This window comes from Chrysoperla carnea, chromosome 2 (genome assembly GCF_905475395.1).
Source record: "Chrysoperla carnea chromosome 2, inChrCarn1.1, whole genome shotgun sequence".
NCBI classification, from domain to species: Eukaryota; Metazoa; Arthropoda; class Insecta; order Neuroptera; family Chrysopidae; genus Chrysoperla; species Chrysoperla carnea.
The window spans coordinates 6,352,576-6,374,244 of record NC_058338.1 but is presented as its reverse complement, the minus strand read 5'-3'; the positions used below and the strand labels follow the sequence as shown (position 1 = coordinate 6,374,244).

At 29.6% G+C, this 21,669-nt stretch overlaps 2 protein-coding genes across 3 annotated transcripts; one reads left to right on the top strand and one right to left on the bottom strand.

Moving 5' to 3' along the window:
* Positions 1 to 2,076: 2,076 nt before the first annotated feature.
* Positions 2,077 to 10,397, bottom strand: LOC123292334 (cytochrome P450 9e2-like). The gene is made up of 6 exons (XM_044872957.1): positions 10,049 to 10,397; positions 9,360 to 9,526; positions 8,900 to 9,231; positions 8,362 to 8,590; positions 7,817 to 8,299; positions 2,077 to 2,283 (listed from the first exon to the last, which is right to left on the bottom strand). The coding sequence occupies exons 1-6, from the start codon at positions 10,249 to 10,251 to the stop codon at positions 2,102 to 2,104; spliced, it is 1,596 nt and encodes a 531-aa protein (XP_044728892.1). The 5' UTR covers positions 10,252 to 10,397; the 3' UTR covers positions 2,077 to 2,101.
* A 2,813-nt stretch (positions 10,398 to 13,210) lies between these two features.
* Positions 13,211 to 18,928, top strand: LOC123292330 (WD repeat-containing protein 43). 2 transcript variants are annotated; one of them, XR_006535003.1, is made up of 9 exons: positions 13,211 to 13,459; positions 13,766 to 14,016; positions 14,798 to 15,014; positions 15,092 to 15,276; positions 15,456 to 15,624; positions 16,529 to 16,965; positions 17,169 to 17,407; positions 18,081 to 18,409; positions 18,496 to 18,928. XR_006535003.1 is itself a non-coding variant. In XM_044872953.1 (8 exons), exons 1-8 carry the CDS (start codon positions 13,289 to 13,291, stop codon positions 18,290 to 18,292), a joined length of 1,881 nt encoding a protein of 626 aa, XP_044728888.1. In that variant the 5' UTR covers positions 13,211 to 13,288; the 3' UTR covers positions 18,293 to 18,928. The 2 variants fall into 2 exon arrangements, 1 of the variants encoding a protein (XP_044728888.1); XM_044872953.1 differs by having other exon boundaries at positions 18,081 to 18,928.
* Positions 18,929 to 21,669: the final 2,741 nt, after the last annotated feature.

The following is a 21,669-nucleotide window of genomic DNA, read 5'->3' as shown; positions in this document are numbered from 1 at the left end:
TCAACAAGATTCCTGGTGAGTCATTTCAAACGAAAATTTTAGCTTTATGTCTAAAACAAGTCTATTCGCACCGTGCGTGAGTTTTTTGGAGGCGTTTCCATGGTAACGATACACTACTTTAATTATACAATTGTATGGATGCATATATAATTGTATAGATTGCATTTATGACTTACATTGAAAATTTAATATTATTGTCTCACAAATATAAAAAAATAATTACGATAATTTACATTTGAAAAATAATATTTGTGCAATTTGATTTCTTATTTTCATAATTTTTAATGCATTAAGTTTAATTGATTAGTATTTTTCAATAATTTTTGACATTTTTTATAACATTTACATGTAAAGAATTTCAAATTAGTCATAACACCCTCCTTTAAAGCCAAAATTGTTCACTGGAAGCGCTGGCATTGATTTTATTGTCCCTTCCATGACTACGCACATAACGAATATCGGTCTTATAGAACAATTGAGCCATATTGTCATGACAATTTTCCACAATTAAATAATTCTGACATTTATTAAAAAAAAATAAAAATTAAAAACTTCAAATATCCACAAAAATATACTTTTTTTAAACGTTTTACTAGATTTTTTTTTATTTAATTAATATAAAATACAATTTATATAATTAATTATTAATAAAGTAATTATTATTGATCTTTAGTCTGAATCCAATTTTTTAGTGCTCAGTTTTTATTGATTATCTAAGTAAGTATTAATATTTCGTATTTGTGGGGCATCGTTTGGCAGGTCTAAATTTATTGATTGAAATTTTGGGGTATAATATTCCTCTGGAGCTGAAAATATTACCAGGTATTTTTGCTAAATTGGGTCTTACAATTTTATACCATGTATATGTCACAGTCAAAATGCTTAACCAGTAATAGTGTAATCTGACATCGGATTGGTATTCAGCAACCAAAAATACCATACCATAAAAATTAGATGACAATTTTGAGCCAAAATAAGGATTTCAAAAAAATGTATGCTACATATATCCCCCCGGTGGGTCCCTATCCCTCTTCTGATTGAAGAGGGATAGGGACTGTATTAAAAAATAAATATTTTCTATATTATTTTAGATTTTAGATAAGAATTTACATCAAAGTAAAAGAAATGTCCACAATTGAATTGAAAACTGTTCCACAAATAATTCGAATTCCATCGAAACCATTTCTAAATCTAAATAGTTATAAAATCAAAAAGAATGATAATGAATCCGGTTATGGATCATTAGAATCTGGAGTTGCAAAACATGAATCTTCTGATTTAAAAATAAAACTTAATTCGACATTAAATCAAACCCCAAAAAATCATATCGAAGAAAAACAAAATCGATTTGTATCAAAATCCACAAAGCTCACATTATGGATGCTAATTACAGCTGTTAATATTTTTGATGCAATGGGTTTGTTTGCGTTAACGCCAACTGGATCATTACATATCATGAAACCATACATTAATATTTTAAAAAAATATTAATTAATTATTAAAATTATTTCTTTTTTTATATATAAATATTATATATTTTTTGTTGTATGTTTAATAATTTGTTTTCAATTTTAATTATCGAAAATAATTACACTTCGAAATTATGGTAGGTATCCTTAATAAGATTGCTCATCTGAAGTTGAGCGTTCAATTAAAATTTAACGACTTCCAGATGGTCAATCGATATTCACGATACTGTTACTAATTTATTCCTGTTAATCCAACAATAATCTAACACGATCATTGGCGTAGATTGGAGAATTTTCTTTGGTTTTCATGCATACGAAAAACTCTTTTATTTTTGGAGCAGAATGACATCTTTTAAGTAAATATTGAACTATGATTGCTGACTCATATATGAGGTATAATAAGTTAAATGATATTATATTAAATAACTACGCATTTCAATAAGAGATGACTCTAATCATCAAAAAGTTTTATATACAATTTTTCCAAAGATTATTTTATGGTACCCAAAAACATTTTATGAGGAATCAACATGTTTTGAAATAAATTTTTGCATTGTGCAAAAACGTGGGATTTAGCAGGTGAATAATTTATGAAATAATCGACTTGTTTTTATATAAATCGTATATTTTTGCTATTTAATATCACAATGTTCTCTTAATTTTAATGCTACATGAAATCCATTTTCTAAAGTTGTATTCACACTTTTCGTTGTGACCTTTGGTGGAATCATTGATTTTTCATTTGGAATTATTTCAAAATATTTAACCATATAAAATACTGCCATTTTTGCTTCCATCAATGCAAATCTTGACCCTATAAAAATAAATAATAATTTGAGCGTATATTGCATTAAAAATAAATTGTATCAATTTTTAATTCTTCACAATCATAATACTAACAAGTGAAAACAAACAATTGACTGAGTTAATTGTTGAAATACCATATATAGACAGTGTTGATGAAGCAATCGTTTGTTTTTTGACGTCACGTTAATAAAAAAAGATATCCACTTTTAAATATGGAGTTAAATATGGAGAAATAATGGAGTTGAATACATTAAGCCAAGTTGTGAACCAAAATAATGATATGCAAGGTACTGAGAATAATCAATTTCAGCTAAGTACAATTAGTCGAGGCGCAAACCAAACAACAACAAACAGTAAACAAAAAACGAACGATCCACAGAAAACTAAGCAAGTGACATACGCACAAAAACTTATTAAGGATTTGGCTATAAATAGAGTAATGCCTAATCCTGATATTAATACTATTAATCCTGGAGGAAGCAATAGTGGACAATATCAGGATTCAGATGGATTTACGGAAGTAAGAAGACGGAAAAGAAGAGTAGTAGTTGGGAATTCAAATGAACCTGAATCAATCTCTGCTGCTGACCGAAAGTTATGGATTTTCCTTGGACGAATGAACGCAACTACCACCGAAGAGCAAATACTCCATTATTTACAAGGAAAAATTCCTGGTAAAATATTTGAGGTGTCAAAACTGGAAACAAAAGGAACAAATGCCTGCTTTAAGATAGCAGCCAATGCGGATCTCGAGGATACCATGTACGATGGAAGTTTTTGGCCAAAAGGGGCAATAGTAAAAAGGTATTTTTTTCGTAGGCAACAACCTGGGAGAATTTAAAAACAAAAATGGAAGACTCATAAAAGAATCATCGAGAATGAATAATTTAAAACTTCGAACAAAAATACTCCACCAAAACATCCAAAGTTTGTTTAATAAAGTTGAGCAAGTTGAAGTTATCATTAAGAAGTATGATATTGACTTCTTATGCTTAACGGAACATTGGCAAAATGAAAACTCACTAAGTTGTTGTTTACCAAACAATTATTCCATAGCTGCGTCTTGCTGCCGCAAAACCAGAAAACATGGAGGTGTAGTGATATTTTCAAAAAGTAACATTAATAAATATGTGAAAGAAATTGAGTTAAAAAGCCTATACTTGGAAATTCATTTCGAATGTGCGGGTATAGTGTATAAGAAAAATAAAGAAAAATTATTATTAGTGACTATTTACCGAGCCCCGGATGGGGATATAACATTGTTCGAACAAAACTTTGTTCGACTTTTAGAATATTTAAGGTCAGAAAAAAACAATGTCATCGTTTGTGGTGATTTAAATATTGATTATTTGAGTGAGACTACAGCTAAACGACGATTGTTAGATATTTTAAATTCGTACAAATTAAAAAATTTGGTATCAGAACCAACTCGTACAACTACATCTACCAGCAGTTGTATCGATTACATGATTATTAATAATATAGATTATTATAATTATTATAAAATAGCTAACATATCGACGTGTATATCGGATCATGACAAAGGTCAATTTCTTGAGCTGTGTATTAATGAATTTGAAAATGACAATTGTGTAAATAATATTTATAAAAGAGCATTCACTTATTCAAATATGCAGTATTTCACTTGGTTGTTAAATTCTGCTGACTGGAATAATGTGTATGCGTGTGTTGATATTAATAATGCTTACAATGCTTTCTGGCAAATTTTTCAATTTTATGTTGATGTTAGTATACCAATAAAAAAACTCAAAACAAAATAAATAAAAAAAATGACTGGATTAATTCCGACATAATACAGGAAAGTGAGAGGTTAAAAAACTTATACGATTTAGCCCAGGCTAGTAACAATAGCCGATTAATGCAAGCATACAAACAACAAAAAAATGAGTATAAAGGCAACATTCAAAAAGCAAAATCTGTGCTATTTAAGCACAGAATGCTTGAATGTAGCAATCGCACTAAAGAACAATGGTTAATTATTAACGATTCTTTAGGCAGAAAGAGGCCTAATAACGGGGAAATTAAGTTAATGAGTGAGGATGGTTCGTTATGCACTGATAAAAAAGATAATGCAGAAACTTTCTGCAAATATTTTGCAACAGCTGCTATCGAAAAACTCCGACAAAACCACAATAATGAGTTGGTAGAAAATCAAATATTAATGTGCCTTAACATTAAATCGTTCTTTATACGACCAGTAGTTAAGTTAGAATTGATTAATATTGTTTCATCAATGCAGAACAAATTTTCATGTGGAGTTGATGAAATACCTATTAAACTTATAAAAGAAAACTTATCCCAATTAGCGGAAGTGCTAGTTTATATTTACAATCTATCTTTTGAATGTGGGATATTTCCTGATATTTTAAAAATCAGTATGATAAAACCAATTTTTAAGAAAGGTGAAATGTCGAAGCCTGAAAATTACCGACCTATATCTTTACTACCGCAATTTGCTAAAATTTTAGAAAAAATCATGTACAATAGACTCTCTGAGTTTTTAGAAACGGAAAACATCTTGACTAAATGCCAACATGGATTCCGACCCAAACACTCTACTTGCTCTGCAAGTAATGAATTTGCGCATCATGTTCTAAAAGAACTTGATAAAAAAAGATATGTTTTATCACTATTTTTTGATTTAACTTCAGCCTTCGACATGGTAAATCACAGGTTTTTGTTAAATAAATTAGAAAGTCTTGGGATAAGAGGACTTCCACTTTCCTGGTTTATGTCCTATTTAGATAATAGAAAAATAATAACGGATGTTGAAGGTATAAAATCAAGCCCACTCTGTGTCAACATTGGAGTTCCACAGGGCTCAAATCTTGGACCATTATTGTTCTTGACCTACATAAATGACCTTCCGTCCTTTATACAGTATGGTAAATTATTAATGTATGCAGATGATACCTCTGTGATATTATCTTCAGATAATATACATAGTTTAATGAATGAAATGAATATTGTAATACAACAATTTGCTGATTGGTGCAAAAATAATCATTTAATTATAAACATGACTAAAACAACATTTTTAGTTTTTAAAAATAAAGTTATTGATGCATCAATTATTACGTCATCAATAAAATATCCGATTACGCAAGTAAGCGAAATGAAATTTTTAGGTATAATTCTGGATGAAGGTATGAAATGGAATCGACATGTGGATACAGTGTGTAAAAAGTTAGGCACGGCTTATTTTTATATCAAAAAATTAAAACAAACTCATAACACTGAAGCTTTATTGGCTGTGTATTATGCGTTTGTATATGCTGCCATGCAGTATTGTGTAATATTATGGGGACAATGTTCAGATTGTACACGAATATTTATACTACAAAAAAGAATTATTCGGCTCATGTTTAATCTTGATTATCGAGAATCATGTGTTAATCATTTTAAGCGGAATAATTTGCTAACATTTTATGGCATTTATTACTACGAGCTATTAATATTTATCAGAAAAAATTATCAAAACCTACCACTTAGAAATGAAATACATGATTATAACACTCGTCATAATAATGATTTGCATATTGCAAACTACAGATTGCAAAAGTTCAAAAACTCTCCGGAAATTATTGGAAGTGAATTGTACAATAATCTTCCCGGAGAGTTAAAAAACATAGAGAGCATGCCAAAATTTAAACGTGAGCTGAAGAAGCATATTGTAACGTCGTGCCCATACAGTTTAATTTAATTTATTTATAGTTTAATTTAATTTATTTAATTTTCATGTTGACTATACCTATGTACGTTTGTATCTTATGGTGAAAATAAATAATAATAATAATAATAATAAAATAGCTACACACACACTGATATTCCCAAATTAATGCATGCTATAAAATTTGAACCTAATAAGCGCCCTCTTGGGTAAACAGTGAAGTTTACAAAAAATTTTTTCAAACAAAAGTTGTTTATTTTTTTATAAAGAACATTTTCTACACTTAAACTTTTGTTCTATCTCTAACGGTTTACAAGATGGGTCCTACAGACCCAAGACCCAATTAACCCATATTGCTCATTTACAAACTTGACCTCAGTTTTTAGGTCCTGAGTACGCTATAAAAATTTCATCTTGATATCTCTTTTCGTTTTTGAGTTATCGTGTCCACAGACGGACGGACGGACGGACGGACGGACGGACGGACGGTCGGACGGACGGACGGACGGACGGACGGTCGGACGGACGGACGGACGGACAACCGGAAATGGACTAATTAGGTGATTCTATGAACACCTATACCAAAATTTTTTTCGTAGCATGAATATTTTTAGGCGTTACAAACTTTGGACTAAACTTAATATACTATGTATATTTCATATATACATGGTATAATAACTCTGATGCAGAGTTTCTGAGATATCGCAATATTTAAATCGATTTTAATCCGTATCTCAAAAACTATTCGAACAGTCATCAAATGCAGGCGATTTTTGTACTTTTTGGGTCAAAATTACCTTATATACTAAGTTTTATCGAAATTGGAGATAAAAAAAATTTTTCGATTTTTTGCAATTTTTTTAAGGGGTACCCCTTTGAAAAAATCGAGAAAATCGCAAAAAATATTTTATTTTGGATTTTGATGAAACTCGGTGAATGGGGTAATTTTGACCCAAAAAGTATAAAAATCAGGTTGGTTTAACGATTGGATGCAAAGTTTCTGAGATATCGCAATATTTGGATCGATTTTCGTCCGTATCTCCAAAACTATTCGACCAGTCATCAAATGCACCCGATTTTTGTATTTTTTGGGTCAAAATAACCTTATAAACTGAGTTTTATAGAAATTGGAGATAGCAAAAATTTTTCGATTTTTTGCAATTTTTTTAAGGGGTACCCCTTTGAAAAAATCGAGAAAATCGCAAAAAATATTTTGTTTTGGAATTTGATGATACTCGGTAGATAGGGTAATTTTGACCCAAAAAGTATAAAAATCAGGTTGGTTTAATGATTGGATGCAAAGTTTCTGAGATATCGCATAATTTTGATAGATTTTAGTCTGTATCTCGAAAACTATTCGACCAGTCATCAAATGCAGGCGATTTTCGTACTTTTTGGGTCAAAATTACCTTATATACTGAGTTTTATCGAAATTGGAGTTAAAAAAATTTTTTCGATTTTTTGTCATTTTTTTAAGGGGTACCCCTTTGAAAAAATCGAGAAAATCGCAAAAAATATTTTGTTTTGGAATTTGATGAAACTCGGTGGATGAGGTAATTTTGACCCAAAAAGTATAAAAATCAGGTTGGTTTAATGATTGGATGCAAAGTTTCTGAGATATCGCAATATTTTGATAGATTTTAGTCTGTATCTCGAAAACTATTCGACCAGTCATCAAATGCACCCGATTTTTGTACTTTTTGGGTCAAAAATTGGAGTTGGCTACTACCTATTACCAACTAAGATTTCGAAGATTTCGGATAATTTGTATAATTTTCTCACAGATCGCGAGACTATAATTCGCAATATATCTAATTTTTTCTACAAAATTCAAATTTTGTTTACTTACCAATACAATTTCTTGGGCCAGTTCCAAAAGGTAAATATGTAGTTGGATTTATTTTATCTTTATTCTCATCACTAAAACGTTCTGGGTCAAATTTTTCTGGATTAGGGTAGTATTCGGGATTACGATGCAAAGCCCAAACTGGGAAAAATAAAACTGTTCCTTTCTCTAAAGTGATGTTTTTACCCTTCTCCACTTCAACAGTATATGGTTTGATACACATTCGTTCCAAAAAGGCTGCTATTGTCCATTTTCGTAAAGTTTCTGACATAATCATATCTAAATATTTCATTTTGTTTAAAACATCGTATGTAAGTTTCCCATTATTTTCGTTCAAAATTTTTTCGTTTTCTTCGTAAAGGCGTTGCTGTATGTCAGGATTGAGGGCCAGTTCATAAACAGCAAAACATAAACCTGCAGATACAGTTTCAAATCCACCCAAAAAGAATACAAAAGCTTGTGCCGCTAAATCATCTTCACCCAAATCTACCAAAGAAAACAAAAATCAACAAAAATAATTTTCACCTAATGTGTTCAAAAGGTCTTACGAATTTTTTTATTTGTTTGAACTAATTTTGATTCTTCTACAGCGGCAAATCCTTTATTTATTTCTTCGTTTGTATCAGTCTGTTTTAACAAACCATTTTTAGCTTCAATTAACAGTTGTAACATATCTGGACGATAAATATTATCACGTTCTCGAATGTTTATGGTTTCAAGTGCGATCTTTCGAAGATAATCGATGGGTTCATTAGGAATCAAACCAATACGGAAAAACTGAAAATTAAAAACACCTGGCTGAGTTAATTGTTGAAATACCCTGTATAGTTAACTATTTCGTTGGCCCATTTGTTCTAGATTTGAAAATTCCCAAAACTTGTTGAAGTGTTTGCTAACAAATTTTTTTTTTTTCGAAAATCTTTCACAAGATTCATATTAAAACTTTTATTCTCTCTCTAACGTTTTACAAGATGGATCCTACCGTAATCCAAGACTCAATTGACTTAGATTGTTAGACGGACAAACGGAAATGGACTACTTAGGTAATTCTATGAAAACCTCTACCAAAGTTTCGAATATACTTACTCTAGCTACATGTGGGAGAAAATTACTTAAGAGCCATCGCCATGTTGAAAAATTTGAGACCATTCCACCCATTCGATAAAAATCATTATTTCGATCGCGTAAAGAATCAATTTTAATTCCAAAAGCAGTTGTTGCAATAACGTCATTTGTAAGTCGTGTAAAAATTTCTTTTAACTCCACATTCAATGGTTTACCACCATTCTTTTTAGCTTCATTTATAAAGTAATTAACAAAATTTTCTCCAGCATCAGCCATTAATTGAAACATTCCACGCATTTTGCTACCAGTAAATGCCGGGCTTAAGGTTGTTCGCATGTCTCGCCAATCATTCCCTGATTAATGATAAATTTATTTGATGACAATTTTAGTTTATCCTAAGTTTAGAGACCCTTGGCTGAAGTTGGGCGAGGTCTTTTATTGAAATTTTATTTAAAAATGGGAATATGGAAAATTATCTTACCGGTTAAAGAGAATAGATTTCGATCTACAACCGGATTAATACCATTCAAAAATATCGAATCGGAATGGTCACCAAAATGATCAAAATTTTTAATTAATACATTCTTAATCAGATCTAAATCACGAACAAATATTGCTGGTCTTCCAAATAAAAACATTCCGTAACATCTAAAATTGAAACAAACAAAAATGAAAATAAACAAATTGACTGAGATAATTGTTGAAATACTCAGTGGCTGCATTATTTTTAATAAATTTGAAAAGTTTAAAAAATCTATTAAATTTTGGCGACCACTTTTGGCCTCCATTTCTCAGTTTTCAGAAATTTTCTAATGATGTTTCAGAAAATACTTTTACAATTTTGGGTAAAGCATGTCAGTCCGTTTTTGACTAAACTGTACGGTTTGCGGAAAAATGTTTCGAACAAAAAATGTCGCTTTTTTAATCAATAACAACTTTCTACTTTAAAGTTTTCATCTATCGATTACCATTTATGGAGTAGTCACCTCTTCATTGAGCTTGAAAACATTGGTCAAATTTAATGTCTGCGTAAGATATGCGCCTACACATCCAAGATTTTTTGTATTTTTGAGCATTTTGATCGATAAAACTTATTTCTCGAGTTTCAAGGGTATACAAATTATTTACAATGTTCTGGCAAAAAGATTTAGATCTAAATGTATTATTTACTTTTTTTCTGGATACGCATGGTAAAGTGTCATCAAATCGTCCCCTATAGATGTTTTTTTAATGGCATGCCAAAAGAAGTTACCCACAATTGGGTACCCTTTTACGTAAGGTATACCACGTTTTTCCCAATGACTTAACGGTGCCACTAAATACCAATAACATGCCACAATAATTGTTAAAATCACTAGTGCTATGATTAACATTTTTTTTTATTTATTTGTAAACACACACAAAAAAATACTGCTAAATGACTCGATCGAGGAGCTTAGCGTACACAAACAGTTTAGTAAAGTTGTAATTGATAAACTAACTTTATTTCGCTGAATCCTGGATTTTTTATTTGATTTTAAAGTGGCAATTTAATATCAGATATATAAAATTCTACAATTAATAATATGCCTTGACCTTGGCTGTCAAGTTTGAAGATTTTTACTAAGAAAATTATCAATACCTCTGTGAAGTTTTTTCACGAAAAAAATTACCTGCTGAAAATGAAATAGAATTATAAGCAAAAAAAAAATTTCCTGAAAACTAGTACAAATGGCGACCGAAAGGCGATGCGTAAGGCTACTTTTTTACTTTATTATATTATAAGTATTGTGATCGAAAAAAAAAATCGATATCGGAGTTTCAACGGAAATACACGTTTTGAGGGTCCCTGATTCCAAAAAAGGTTTTTTTTTTTAAATGTTGTGTCCGTCGGTATGTCTGTTACCAAGCTGGAGCCTTCAATTTTCAACCGATTTTTCTCAAACTTGGTACATAGGTTCAGTTTGGTCATAATTCCAGACGATTTTTCATGTTTTTCCTAGGCCTTTTTTTAAGGGTATTTCCCTCTAGGGCAAAACAGGAAACAGGCACAAGGCTAGACCTTATAAGGTGTTCCTAGGATTGGTATAAGCCACATATCCAGAAAAATTCGAGAAGGCCCACACTCTTGGGAAAAAGTTTTTTCGGGTTTTCTCAAAGACGGCTCCAACGATTTCGATTAAACTGGGCACAAGGCTAAACCTTAATGTGGTTCTAGAATTGGTATAGGCTACATATCCAGGAAAATTCAAGAAGGCCCACACCCTTGGGAAAAACTTTTTTTAGGAGCTTTTCTCAAAAATGGCTCCTTTTGTAGAATTTATCTACCTTATATTATGATTTTTTTTTTGCCATAAATTATCTAGAATTTAGAAGTTTATTATGTTCTGCAATTTTTGGATAGTTATTCGTAGATGGATTGTGAAGATGGTGTCAAGTTTATTGACAATAAGATAATGATAATTATTTTATTTGTAGTAATCTATGTTTATTTTTTTTTTATGATGCAGCAATATTAAAATATGTTTTTAATAGTAATAGAGTGATGAAGATTTTATTTTAATTGCAAATCATTGTACTTGTACGTGGCAGATAGAAGCCTTTTTAGTTTATTTGTCATTTTTTTTAGTATAAGCAAAAGAGTTTAAAATTTAAAATAATTATCTTGTTCGGTTTTCAACGGGATAATTATAGGAGCAAAAGAGTAGTTTTTAAGAAAACATATATTTGTAATACTATAATGTTCTAACTTAATTTGCGCCCTCACGGGTAAACAGTGATGTTTACGAAAAAATGTTACAAAGAAAAGGTGTTTATTAATCCATCTTGCTCATTTACGAACTTGATCTAATTTTTTACGTCCTAAGCACGCTATAAAAATTTTAGTTTGATATTTCTTTTCGTGTCCACAGACCGGCAGAGAGCAACCGGAAATGGACTTACTGTGTTTGTTAACACCTATACCAAAATTTTGTTCATAGGATCAATATTTTTTAGAGGTACAAACTTGGGACTAAACTTAGTGTTGTTTCATGAGCCTAAATGGCCGAGCGGTCTAAGGCGTTTGTCTTCGGCTGTTTGTCCATTTAGACTTAGGTTGCGGGTTCGAATCCAGGCAGCGGCAGTGTGAACAATTATGATTAATGAGGGCGGTAGAATTGATCACATTGTCGTCGATGGGATTAGAACGAAGCAACCGACTCCATACCCACATCGAATTGTAAATATGTTAGTAATTAAATAAATAAAGATTAACAAATAATGATGTGGCTGGCCTCTGTTATAGGTGTATATGTCAGAGAAACGGAGGTTAAACCCCATTATTATTATTATATTCATGGATTAAAAATCTAGCGTATGGACTATAATATTAAATAATGAAAGTGTTTAAATCAACATGATTAAAATTAAAACTCGCATATAGTACTGAGTTTGTAAATATTGCAAAACGTCTTTATCTTAAAAAAAATAATAATTACTTAATTAAAACATTGTTACACAAAGTAAGTATCAATTATTATAAATTAATATAACATTATGTAATAAAATAATAATATGTAGAAAAAATTTTTAATAAAAAAACCCAATTGCGTTAAATAAAACTTGAAAAGAAAAGAAGCAAGTCCAATAGTTTACATAACGTATAACAAATTAAATCCTTGTAGATTGAAAGTCCTTTTATAAGGACGAGGTGCAGAAACAAAATGGCAGATTTTTTTTCGATAGAAAAGCATAAAAAAAATCGGTTTTTCTAATCTAGCGGCTGATCTATCGTTTATATCTCAAAAACTTAAAGAGCAAAAGTTTTTTATTTTGTAAAAACCTATCAAATGGAATTATTAGCATCAAAGTCGTTAATTACTTTTCGCGCAAATCTAAAAATACCATTAAAATAAGACATATTTTAACTTTGCAATTAATTTGACAATAATGAATTTATAGAGTAAACAATCTCAGAAATTATGCGCTTTAATTTCTTCAATAAGTAGCTTCAAGCGGAATCCTGTATATTTGCCGAGAAATAGACACTTCCAAAAAAAAATTTTCCAAAACCATTTGAATGGTTTTGAATCCAAAGAGTTTATATACATAAAGAATGCGATGGATGTGCTAGCGCCTGTAAGTGGGTACGATATGATGACTGAGAAAATACTGCCAGTAAGTTCCCCTGTGTCCCTGTCAAAGTAAGTATACATTTTTGGGTGGTTTTTTAGAGCTGCTCTTAAAATTATAAAATAATAAAAGTTTTGTACCACTTTACATACATAAAAACATTTTTATTGTCTATGGTAGCATGTGTACACATATCATTCCATAGACTTCATGTCCTTGTTTACAAGTATGAAGTTAGCATCTTTTTGAAATTTATCATCAAAAAAAGATGATAAAGTAGGGTTATGTATTCTAATATATGGCGGTTGTAAAAACACCATGGAATCAGAATTTTCAAAAGATGGTGCATATTTTGCAATTTTGGGTGTTGATGGTAAACTAAAAATATGGGAAACATCAACAAGTATTTTGAAACATGAGTATACACCATCACTTCATTTAAATCAACCATGCACTTGCTTAAAATGGATACAAATATCAAGTAATCAGGTAAGCACCATGTGCTTTAAATAACTTAAAATATATTCAAAAAATTTTTATTATTTAATTTTAAAGTGTCTCGGAATAGCTATAATTAACTTTTAAAAGTTATCAGTTTCATTTAAATGCGTTAATTTTAGTTTATAAAAGTGTTCTCGGAAATTTAAAAGCTGATTGACTTATAAGTTTTAAAAACATTTTGGAAGTTCAAAATCTGTTATAACGACGTTGGGCGGACCTATAATTAATGATTTTGAATAATTATCTTCTGTGATAAGTGTTACGCTAATTTCAAGTTCAAAATTTTTGTTTTAGTCACCATGGCGTAAAAGAAAACGATCCGACAGTGATGTACAATTCTCACAGTGTATAGCGTTAGGGACCAGATCCGGTTCAATATTAATTTATTCACCGTTTGAATCGAAAATTTTAACAACACTTGGCTCCGATGAAGCTGCGGCTGTGACCAACATTGATTGTTTAACATGGAGTATGCGAAGTGGTTTAATATCGTGTGGTAATAATCATTTTATTCGATGGAATATAGCGGATGGATCTGTTAAAACGTAAATATTTTGTTATATATTCTTTCTTATTTTAATGGCATTGAGACAATTTATCTGATTCTTATAAATCGAATTGCTCCATAGTTTCTGTGATATTGTAACAGAATTCTTTCAAAAAACTATTTTTTTTCGGACCAAATCAAATTTTTGACTGGAACCACTAAATAGGGAATATTTATGTATTTTTTTAAATATTTTTAATTCATTGTTTACACCATTATCACAAAGTAAAAAATATAAATACTGCTTAAAAATGCTGTATTTAAGTGTAACAAAATATTTAAAATACATTATAATTTTGAGATATTTAAACGCAGTTTTTTGGCGCTCTCTGTTAATGACGTATAAGTACGTGATCTGTCAATTGGTGACAGTTCAATGTATAATTTACACTTTAAAAAAATGAATTTACAACATAGAACTTACACTTGTTATTATTAAGTTTTCTAATAAAAAGCTGTAGAATAATATAATTTAATGAAATACCATATAAAATGTAAGTAATTAATATCATACAGTATGTCAACAAATTTGACAAGCCCGTACTATGATGTCACGTCCGTATAAAAATTTGAATTTCCGTTTAAGAAACTTTTAAATGCCCTCACTGAATTTGTACTTTTATTAATTAATTAATAAATTATTAATTTATTAATTTTAAGTAATTAAAAAGATATTAATTACTAAAATAATGGTTTAGTTGAAATGTCCAGTCATTAAAGTTACGGAAGAAAAATATTTGAACCAAATTTAAATTTCATTATTTCTAATTTCTCTACAGAAAATGGAAAGACAATAAAAATGAAACCGTATACAGTGCATTAGTTTTGGAATCGAAACCTTATTTGTTGACCGCATCTAGAAGTATAAAATTATGGAACTATGATCGAAAAGAAATAATTCAAGAGTATACAGGCCATACATCCGATGTGAAATTTTTAAAATATGTGCCTACAAATGACGACGAATCAAATGGCTATTTTATCAGTGGTGCTAAGGTAATATATATATTTTTTTCCCCGATTTTTCCGATGTAACAACAAATTATTTTTTACCTTTTCGAATTATATTTTAGACAGACAGATTTTTGAATTGTTGGAGCTTAAACGAGAATTCGAATAATCAGAATGCTATTGCAAGATTTATTATGGAAGATGTGGCGAGTAATATATCGATTGTAACATCCGATTCTGGATCAATGAATATGGCTGCAACGACACAAAATGGAGTTGTACATATTTATAAGCAGACTTTAAATGGGTGAGCGAAGTTTTTCTAGTTAAACCCTGCATATATGAAATATATATCCAGGGTATACTAATTTTAGTCTCAAGTTTGTAACGCTTAGAAATATTGATGATACGAACAAAATTTTGGTGTATTGGTGATTGATTTGAGATTTGTTCAGTTTAAAAGTGATGGTTTTTTTTTGTGTTTAGAAAATGTGCGAAACCATTGAAACCAAAAGTAACATTACAAATAGCAGTTGGAGATGATTCAAAGAATAAAGAAATCGGTAAAATTCCTATTTTAACAGCATTTATGGATGATGAGAACTCAGTTTTAATTGGTTATGGAGCCTATCATGTAACGGTCTTCGAAAAAATTGTAAGTATTCTTTTCTGATCCAAATTTATATTCTTTTTTGGCTCAAACCATCACTCTAATTTTGTGATAATTTTTTGTTAATTATCTCAAAAACTAAAAACGGAAATGTTGAGAATAGGTTAGGTTAGAGTTGCTGTCCTGGGGTGGGACACACTTAGACCATAACGTTCGTTGTGTTACGTACAAGGGTTGGCCCATCCCCGGCCACTACTCCATGAACCATTTGGAGCTGTTTAAGAACAGCAGGAGGGCTTTGACGTCGACTGACTTTAGGTCGGAGGGTCGTCAAAGATAGGCTGGCTCAAATAAGCCCATCTCCTCATGACATAAGCTGGGCAGTAACAGAGAAGATGAGACATTGTCTCCTCCTCTTCACCACTGTGACAGCTCCTGCTTAATGAGAATTTTTTAATAAATACTGTGTTAGTTTTTTGTGAAGCTGTCATTTCTGGGTCTCGAGTTATGAACCATAATTAGTGTTTTTATCGAAGTTTCCCCATAATACAATTTAATAACCTGTCTTAAACAAGTAACTTTGACATCGTTTTTCACGAAAACCAAGAACAGAACTGGATGACCGACCTTTGCTGGGTATTTTTCGAGTTAAAAAGACACAAATTGTATCACTAATATAAGTACCGTTTAAAATGTCTTCACACAAATACCAATTTGAATGTCCCGCTAATGTACTTTATTTCGTTAGCTACGATAAACACCAATAAATGTCAGGAAGAGTCGTATTTTGCAGTATGTTTCAGTTTTCTCTGAAAACACGGATAAAACAAAATTTTCTAAAAATAAAACAATTTAGCTAGATCGATTTTTCGTCCCAAAAAACCCTGCATAATTGCTTAAAAAATATAAGATTTATTTTCATAACAACCTTAAAATATTCTCTTTGCAGACAATTTCAACATTCGAAAAATTACAATGTTTAGTACGATCAGATCCAAAAAAATTAAAAATACAAAGTACAGAAAACGTATCGAAAACAAAAACACCAGAAACGGAAAAAAATATACAATATTTAGCACCAAATAATTTAAGCAGTAAAATAACAACAAAACGAAAATTAGAACAAGATAATTATGAGGTGCCAATGGAAAAACGTTTAGAAAATTTAGTTCTTAATTTACCCGATTCAAGTTCTGTACCAAAATCAAATAATGTTGCAAATTTATTAGTGCAAGGTTTACATAGCAAAGATAAACATATTTTACAAACAGTTTTTGCAAATAAAGATGAAAATATTGTACGGAATACAGTTAAACGACTTCCTGTACAAGTTTTAAGTTCGTTAATTAGTGAATTAACTGCTTTAATACAAGGAAAAACTATGTGGTAAGTTATTTGAAACTTGTTATCAAAATAAATCTCGATTTTCTATTCTTTTCTTTTTTTTTATACCCTGTATATTAAGTTCAGTCCTAAGTTTGTAACGCTTAAAAATATTGATGCTACGAACAAATTTTTTAATTATTGGCTTTTTATTGCCAATATTTTAAACCTTAATAAATTAAAGATCAAATATCTCTTCTTTCTAGGAGTCAAAGTGGAACAATTTGGTTAAAGCATGTTGTTCAAATTCATGCAAGTCAACTACTGGCAAATCCAGAATTGAGTGAATTAATTCATCCAACATTAGGTTTGATAACACATCGAATGAATGTATTACCATCATTGTCACGATTACGAGGGCGACTTGAATTATTGGTAACACAAATTTCGTCAAGTACCGAAGAGGATAATTTTGAACAGGCTGCTTTAGTATATCAAGATCCAGGTTAGTAGTTGACAGATGTCAGAAAGGATGCCATACACAATAGGGAATATTCATAAAATTTAAATTTGGTTCAAATATTTTTCTTCCGTAACTTTAATGACTGGACATTTCAAATAAACCATTATTTTAGTAATTAATATATTTTTAATTACTTAAAATTAATTAATAAAAGTACAAATTCAGTGAGGTCATTTAAAAATTTCTAAAACGGAAATTCAAATTTTTATACGAACGTGACATCATAGTACGGGCTTGTCAAATTTGTTGACATACTGTATGATATTAAATATTTATATTTTATATGGTATTTCATTAAATTATATTATTCTAAGGCTTTTTATTAAAAAACTTAATAATAACGAATGTAAATTCTGTGTTGTAAATTCATTTTTTTAAAGTGTAAATTATACATTGAACTGTCACCAATTGACAGATATCGTACTTATACGTCATCAATAGAGAGTGCCAAAAAACTGCGTTTAAATATCTCAAAATTATAATGTATTTTAAATATTTTTTTACACTTAAATACAGCATTTTTAAGCAGTATTTATATTTTTTACTTTGTTATAACGGTGTAAACAATGAATTAAAAATATAAATAAAAATACATTAATATTCCCTATTATCAATTATTCAATTTTAAATTAATTACCTTTGTTTTGTTAAACAGATTCCAGTGATTCCAGTAGTGATGATAATATTGAAATAAATGATCAATCCGATTCGGATGATCAATGGGATGAAAATGAAATGAATGATGATGGAAATTCATCAAATGAAGACGACAATGATGAAGAAGACGATGAAAATTCTGATATAGAAATGGTTGATATTACGAATAATAAAGAAAATCATGAAAATGATTCGTCATCGGATGATTAATAATTAGATTGTTAACTTTGTCCTCAAATTGTTATTATAATAATTTTAAAATTATAAATGAAAAGATATTAGTCCGTGGGACAGTAAGGGTGCTTTATACATACTTAAAATTTTGTGATTTGCTTCCTTTTGGCGATTCTATTAAGCTCTTCTTTACGACTTTTCAAATATTCTCAAATGAGCACGATGGCGTCATATTTAAGCTATCGATTTGAAATAACGCACAAGGCAATTTTTTGGACTTCATGACCACTTGATAACATTAATAATTATTCAACAATTCAGCAGAAATGAGCTACGTATGTATTGAAAGGCAAAAATACTTAATTACAGAATGTTCGAGGTTGTACGCAAGCTCAGCGATGCAGTATTTTTGGCGAACAAAATATTTTATTGCTTAAACGTTTAAAGTGGTCATGATGTCCGACAAATTTCTTGTTGCGTTTTTTCAAATCGATAGTTTGAATATGACGTCATCGTGCTGATTTGAGAACGTTGCGCTTTCGAAAATTCTAGTATGTATGTATCATTTTAAAAAGCACTTTTACTGTCCCACGGACTATATTATTTGTTTGTTAATAATATTTGATCCACACAGTAATTTTACTATTTTTGTATACAGAGAATTTTACAAAACACACAAAAACGTTTGTCTCTTTCATTTTTTTTACATAATTAATATTAATTGTAATTTGTAAGTTATGTAAATATTCAGAAAAATAAAAGTATGACCATACATTTGTTACGAGATTTCTTGTGTGTGTGTTTTTTTCCCAACTGTCAAGGAGTGTTATGTCTTTCGTTCCTATCTTGTATGCATGTTGCATGTATATTTGTTTGTAAATTTATTTATTACCTCGTATCTTCCAAACGACTCGATGGATTTCGGCAGTTAACGTATCATCGTCTTAAAAATCCACATGTCCTTGAATGTTTGAAAAAAGGCAAAATGGCGGATTTTTGACTCGAAATAGTAATACTTGAATAAAAAAAAATAAACCAAACCTATCGAGTAGGGTATCAAAATAAAGAAAATTAAAAAGGGGATTACAAAATTATATATGGCCTTTCATTTTTCCTCGGAGAAGAATGATTATCAGTGAATCACCAAATTGTCTTTAAGTAACATAATAATTACTGGTAACTAGTTACTACATATACTAAAGTTTACTTGCAAATTGTAAAAATTTTGTTTTCTTACAAGAAAAAAAGTGAAACGTTAAAAAAATTTCTCCCCAATCAAGCAGGCCACTGTTTCCGAAATATTCCTTAACGTTTTCGTTCTTTTCACAAAAAATTTTGTATTTATGTTCTTAGTATAGATTTAAATTTACATGAAGGTAATACATATTGCATATACTATTTGAAAAACTACACTCTCTAGATTCCATAAAAATTTAATTAATTCAAAAACTAAGTTGCCATATCATTATATTTCTTACATTTTACGAAACTTTTTCGCCGGAATCCATATTATTAGTTGTACTACTCGATACTAGATGGCTCTATTCTATAAGTAAATAGAGTATTTTATCAACTGACATAATGCGTTGAAAAAAAGCTAGAATATCTAGAATATCGATACAAAATTCAATTCTCGATATGATACCGACAAAATTCAATTATTATAAATACAGTAGAATCTCACTTCCATTGTTCTGAAAATTTCGATTTGGTTTTTCCGACCCGATACAATAAGTTCCCTATATGAACATCTTGTTAAAATTTTTCGGTTGGAAGTGGATAAAACCGGGTATTCATAAATAAGTACCTGGATAAGAATACTTAATGAAATGATTATCATAAAAAAAAATAAATTTGAAAAGCTGATTCACTTCTATTATTGAATGTTATCAAATATTTGTTTGTTTAAATTGTAAATTTTAATTGTATGAATATTTCAATTTACGATTATTTTTTAATATGTTTAAGTAAAAGTATAAAAAACGTAATAAATATTTTCCAAATGTGTCAGTCTTTTAATTGTACAGTTTTATTGACATAATATCCAGAAAGTTCATAATATATTCAAGGCAGATTGTATTTACTAGGAATTTGAATAAAACTTTATAAATACATTTTTGATTAACAAAGTTTCCGAAAATCACAAAAAATTCCTAGGTCATCGAGCTTTTTATTAATATTTTATCGTTCAAAGTTGGCTGAAAAAATGATGAATGGTATAGGTTATCCTATCAATTGGATATGTCTATATCAACAAATCTAGAGAGTGTGATAAAAAACTATCTAAAATATTTAAACAATCTTGTAATTTATAATAATACCATAAAAATATAAGGTTGTCGAGGAATAGAGACGACTATAGTTAGAGTATTGATGACTGAAGAGCGATATCTATATTATCAAATTTATAAGCAACACTTTCACATAATATATTATATATTTTTGCAGTTGCGTGGTATTGTAAAGCCAAAAGTAACTCATTACTTGACTACAAAGCAAGTACTTGGTTTATATGTGTATACCGTGCAATAAACAGTCTTTTTTACAAGACTGTAGGGAAACAATCACTTTAAATCCAATTAAAAAATAATGTACTTCACAATTTTTATGTGCCTTTATCGATAGTTCGGTCAATACCCGAGTTCTCAGTGTCTTCTAAATAATTTCATTCTACTGATGCCTATGATGATGGATTACCGATATTTCCACCCTCATTAATTCACAAACTTTCTGTATTACCTATAGTATTTGTCAAATAATATATTACAAAGTACAATATTTATTTTCTTAAAAATTCACCAATCATTTTAATCTTTTTAATTAAAGATAATTTAAAAATTCTTTAAATATTTTCGCTAATAAAAAAGAAATTAACATCTTGAAATTTTATCATAGGTATGAAATTTCAAAAATTTTAAATAAGTGTAGATGTTCAAAGTTTATATTATAATAAAAGTTGAATAAATCCTTTTTTAAATAATTTTCTTGAAATAGAGACGAAAAAATATTTTTCGATATTAAAATACCAAAAAATGGAAAATTTAGAAAATAACCAGGTTGTTGGAAATTGAAAAGCCTAAATTTGGGGGCGGGGGATCTTATTTTCCCGAGGGGGGGGTGCGATGTGAATAATATAATGTTAAGAACTATTCTGTTACTTTGACTTTATTCCGAGTCGATTGGTGAAAATCCCATCCTTTTAGCATGAATACAACAGAAAAACGTAATTTTGAGGGTCTTTCACCAATCAACCCCTAATAAAGTTAAAATAACAGAATACAGTAAAAAATTTCATAAATACGATCCTAATTTATAAAAACGAATAAAGAAAAACTTCCATTTATTTTTTTAAATTTGCACTTATTGTAAAAGGTTTGAGCATTCAGGTCATAAATCATTTCAGGTTGATTCAA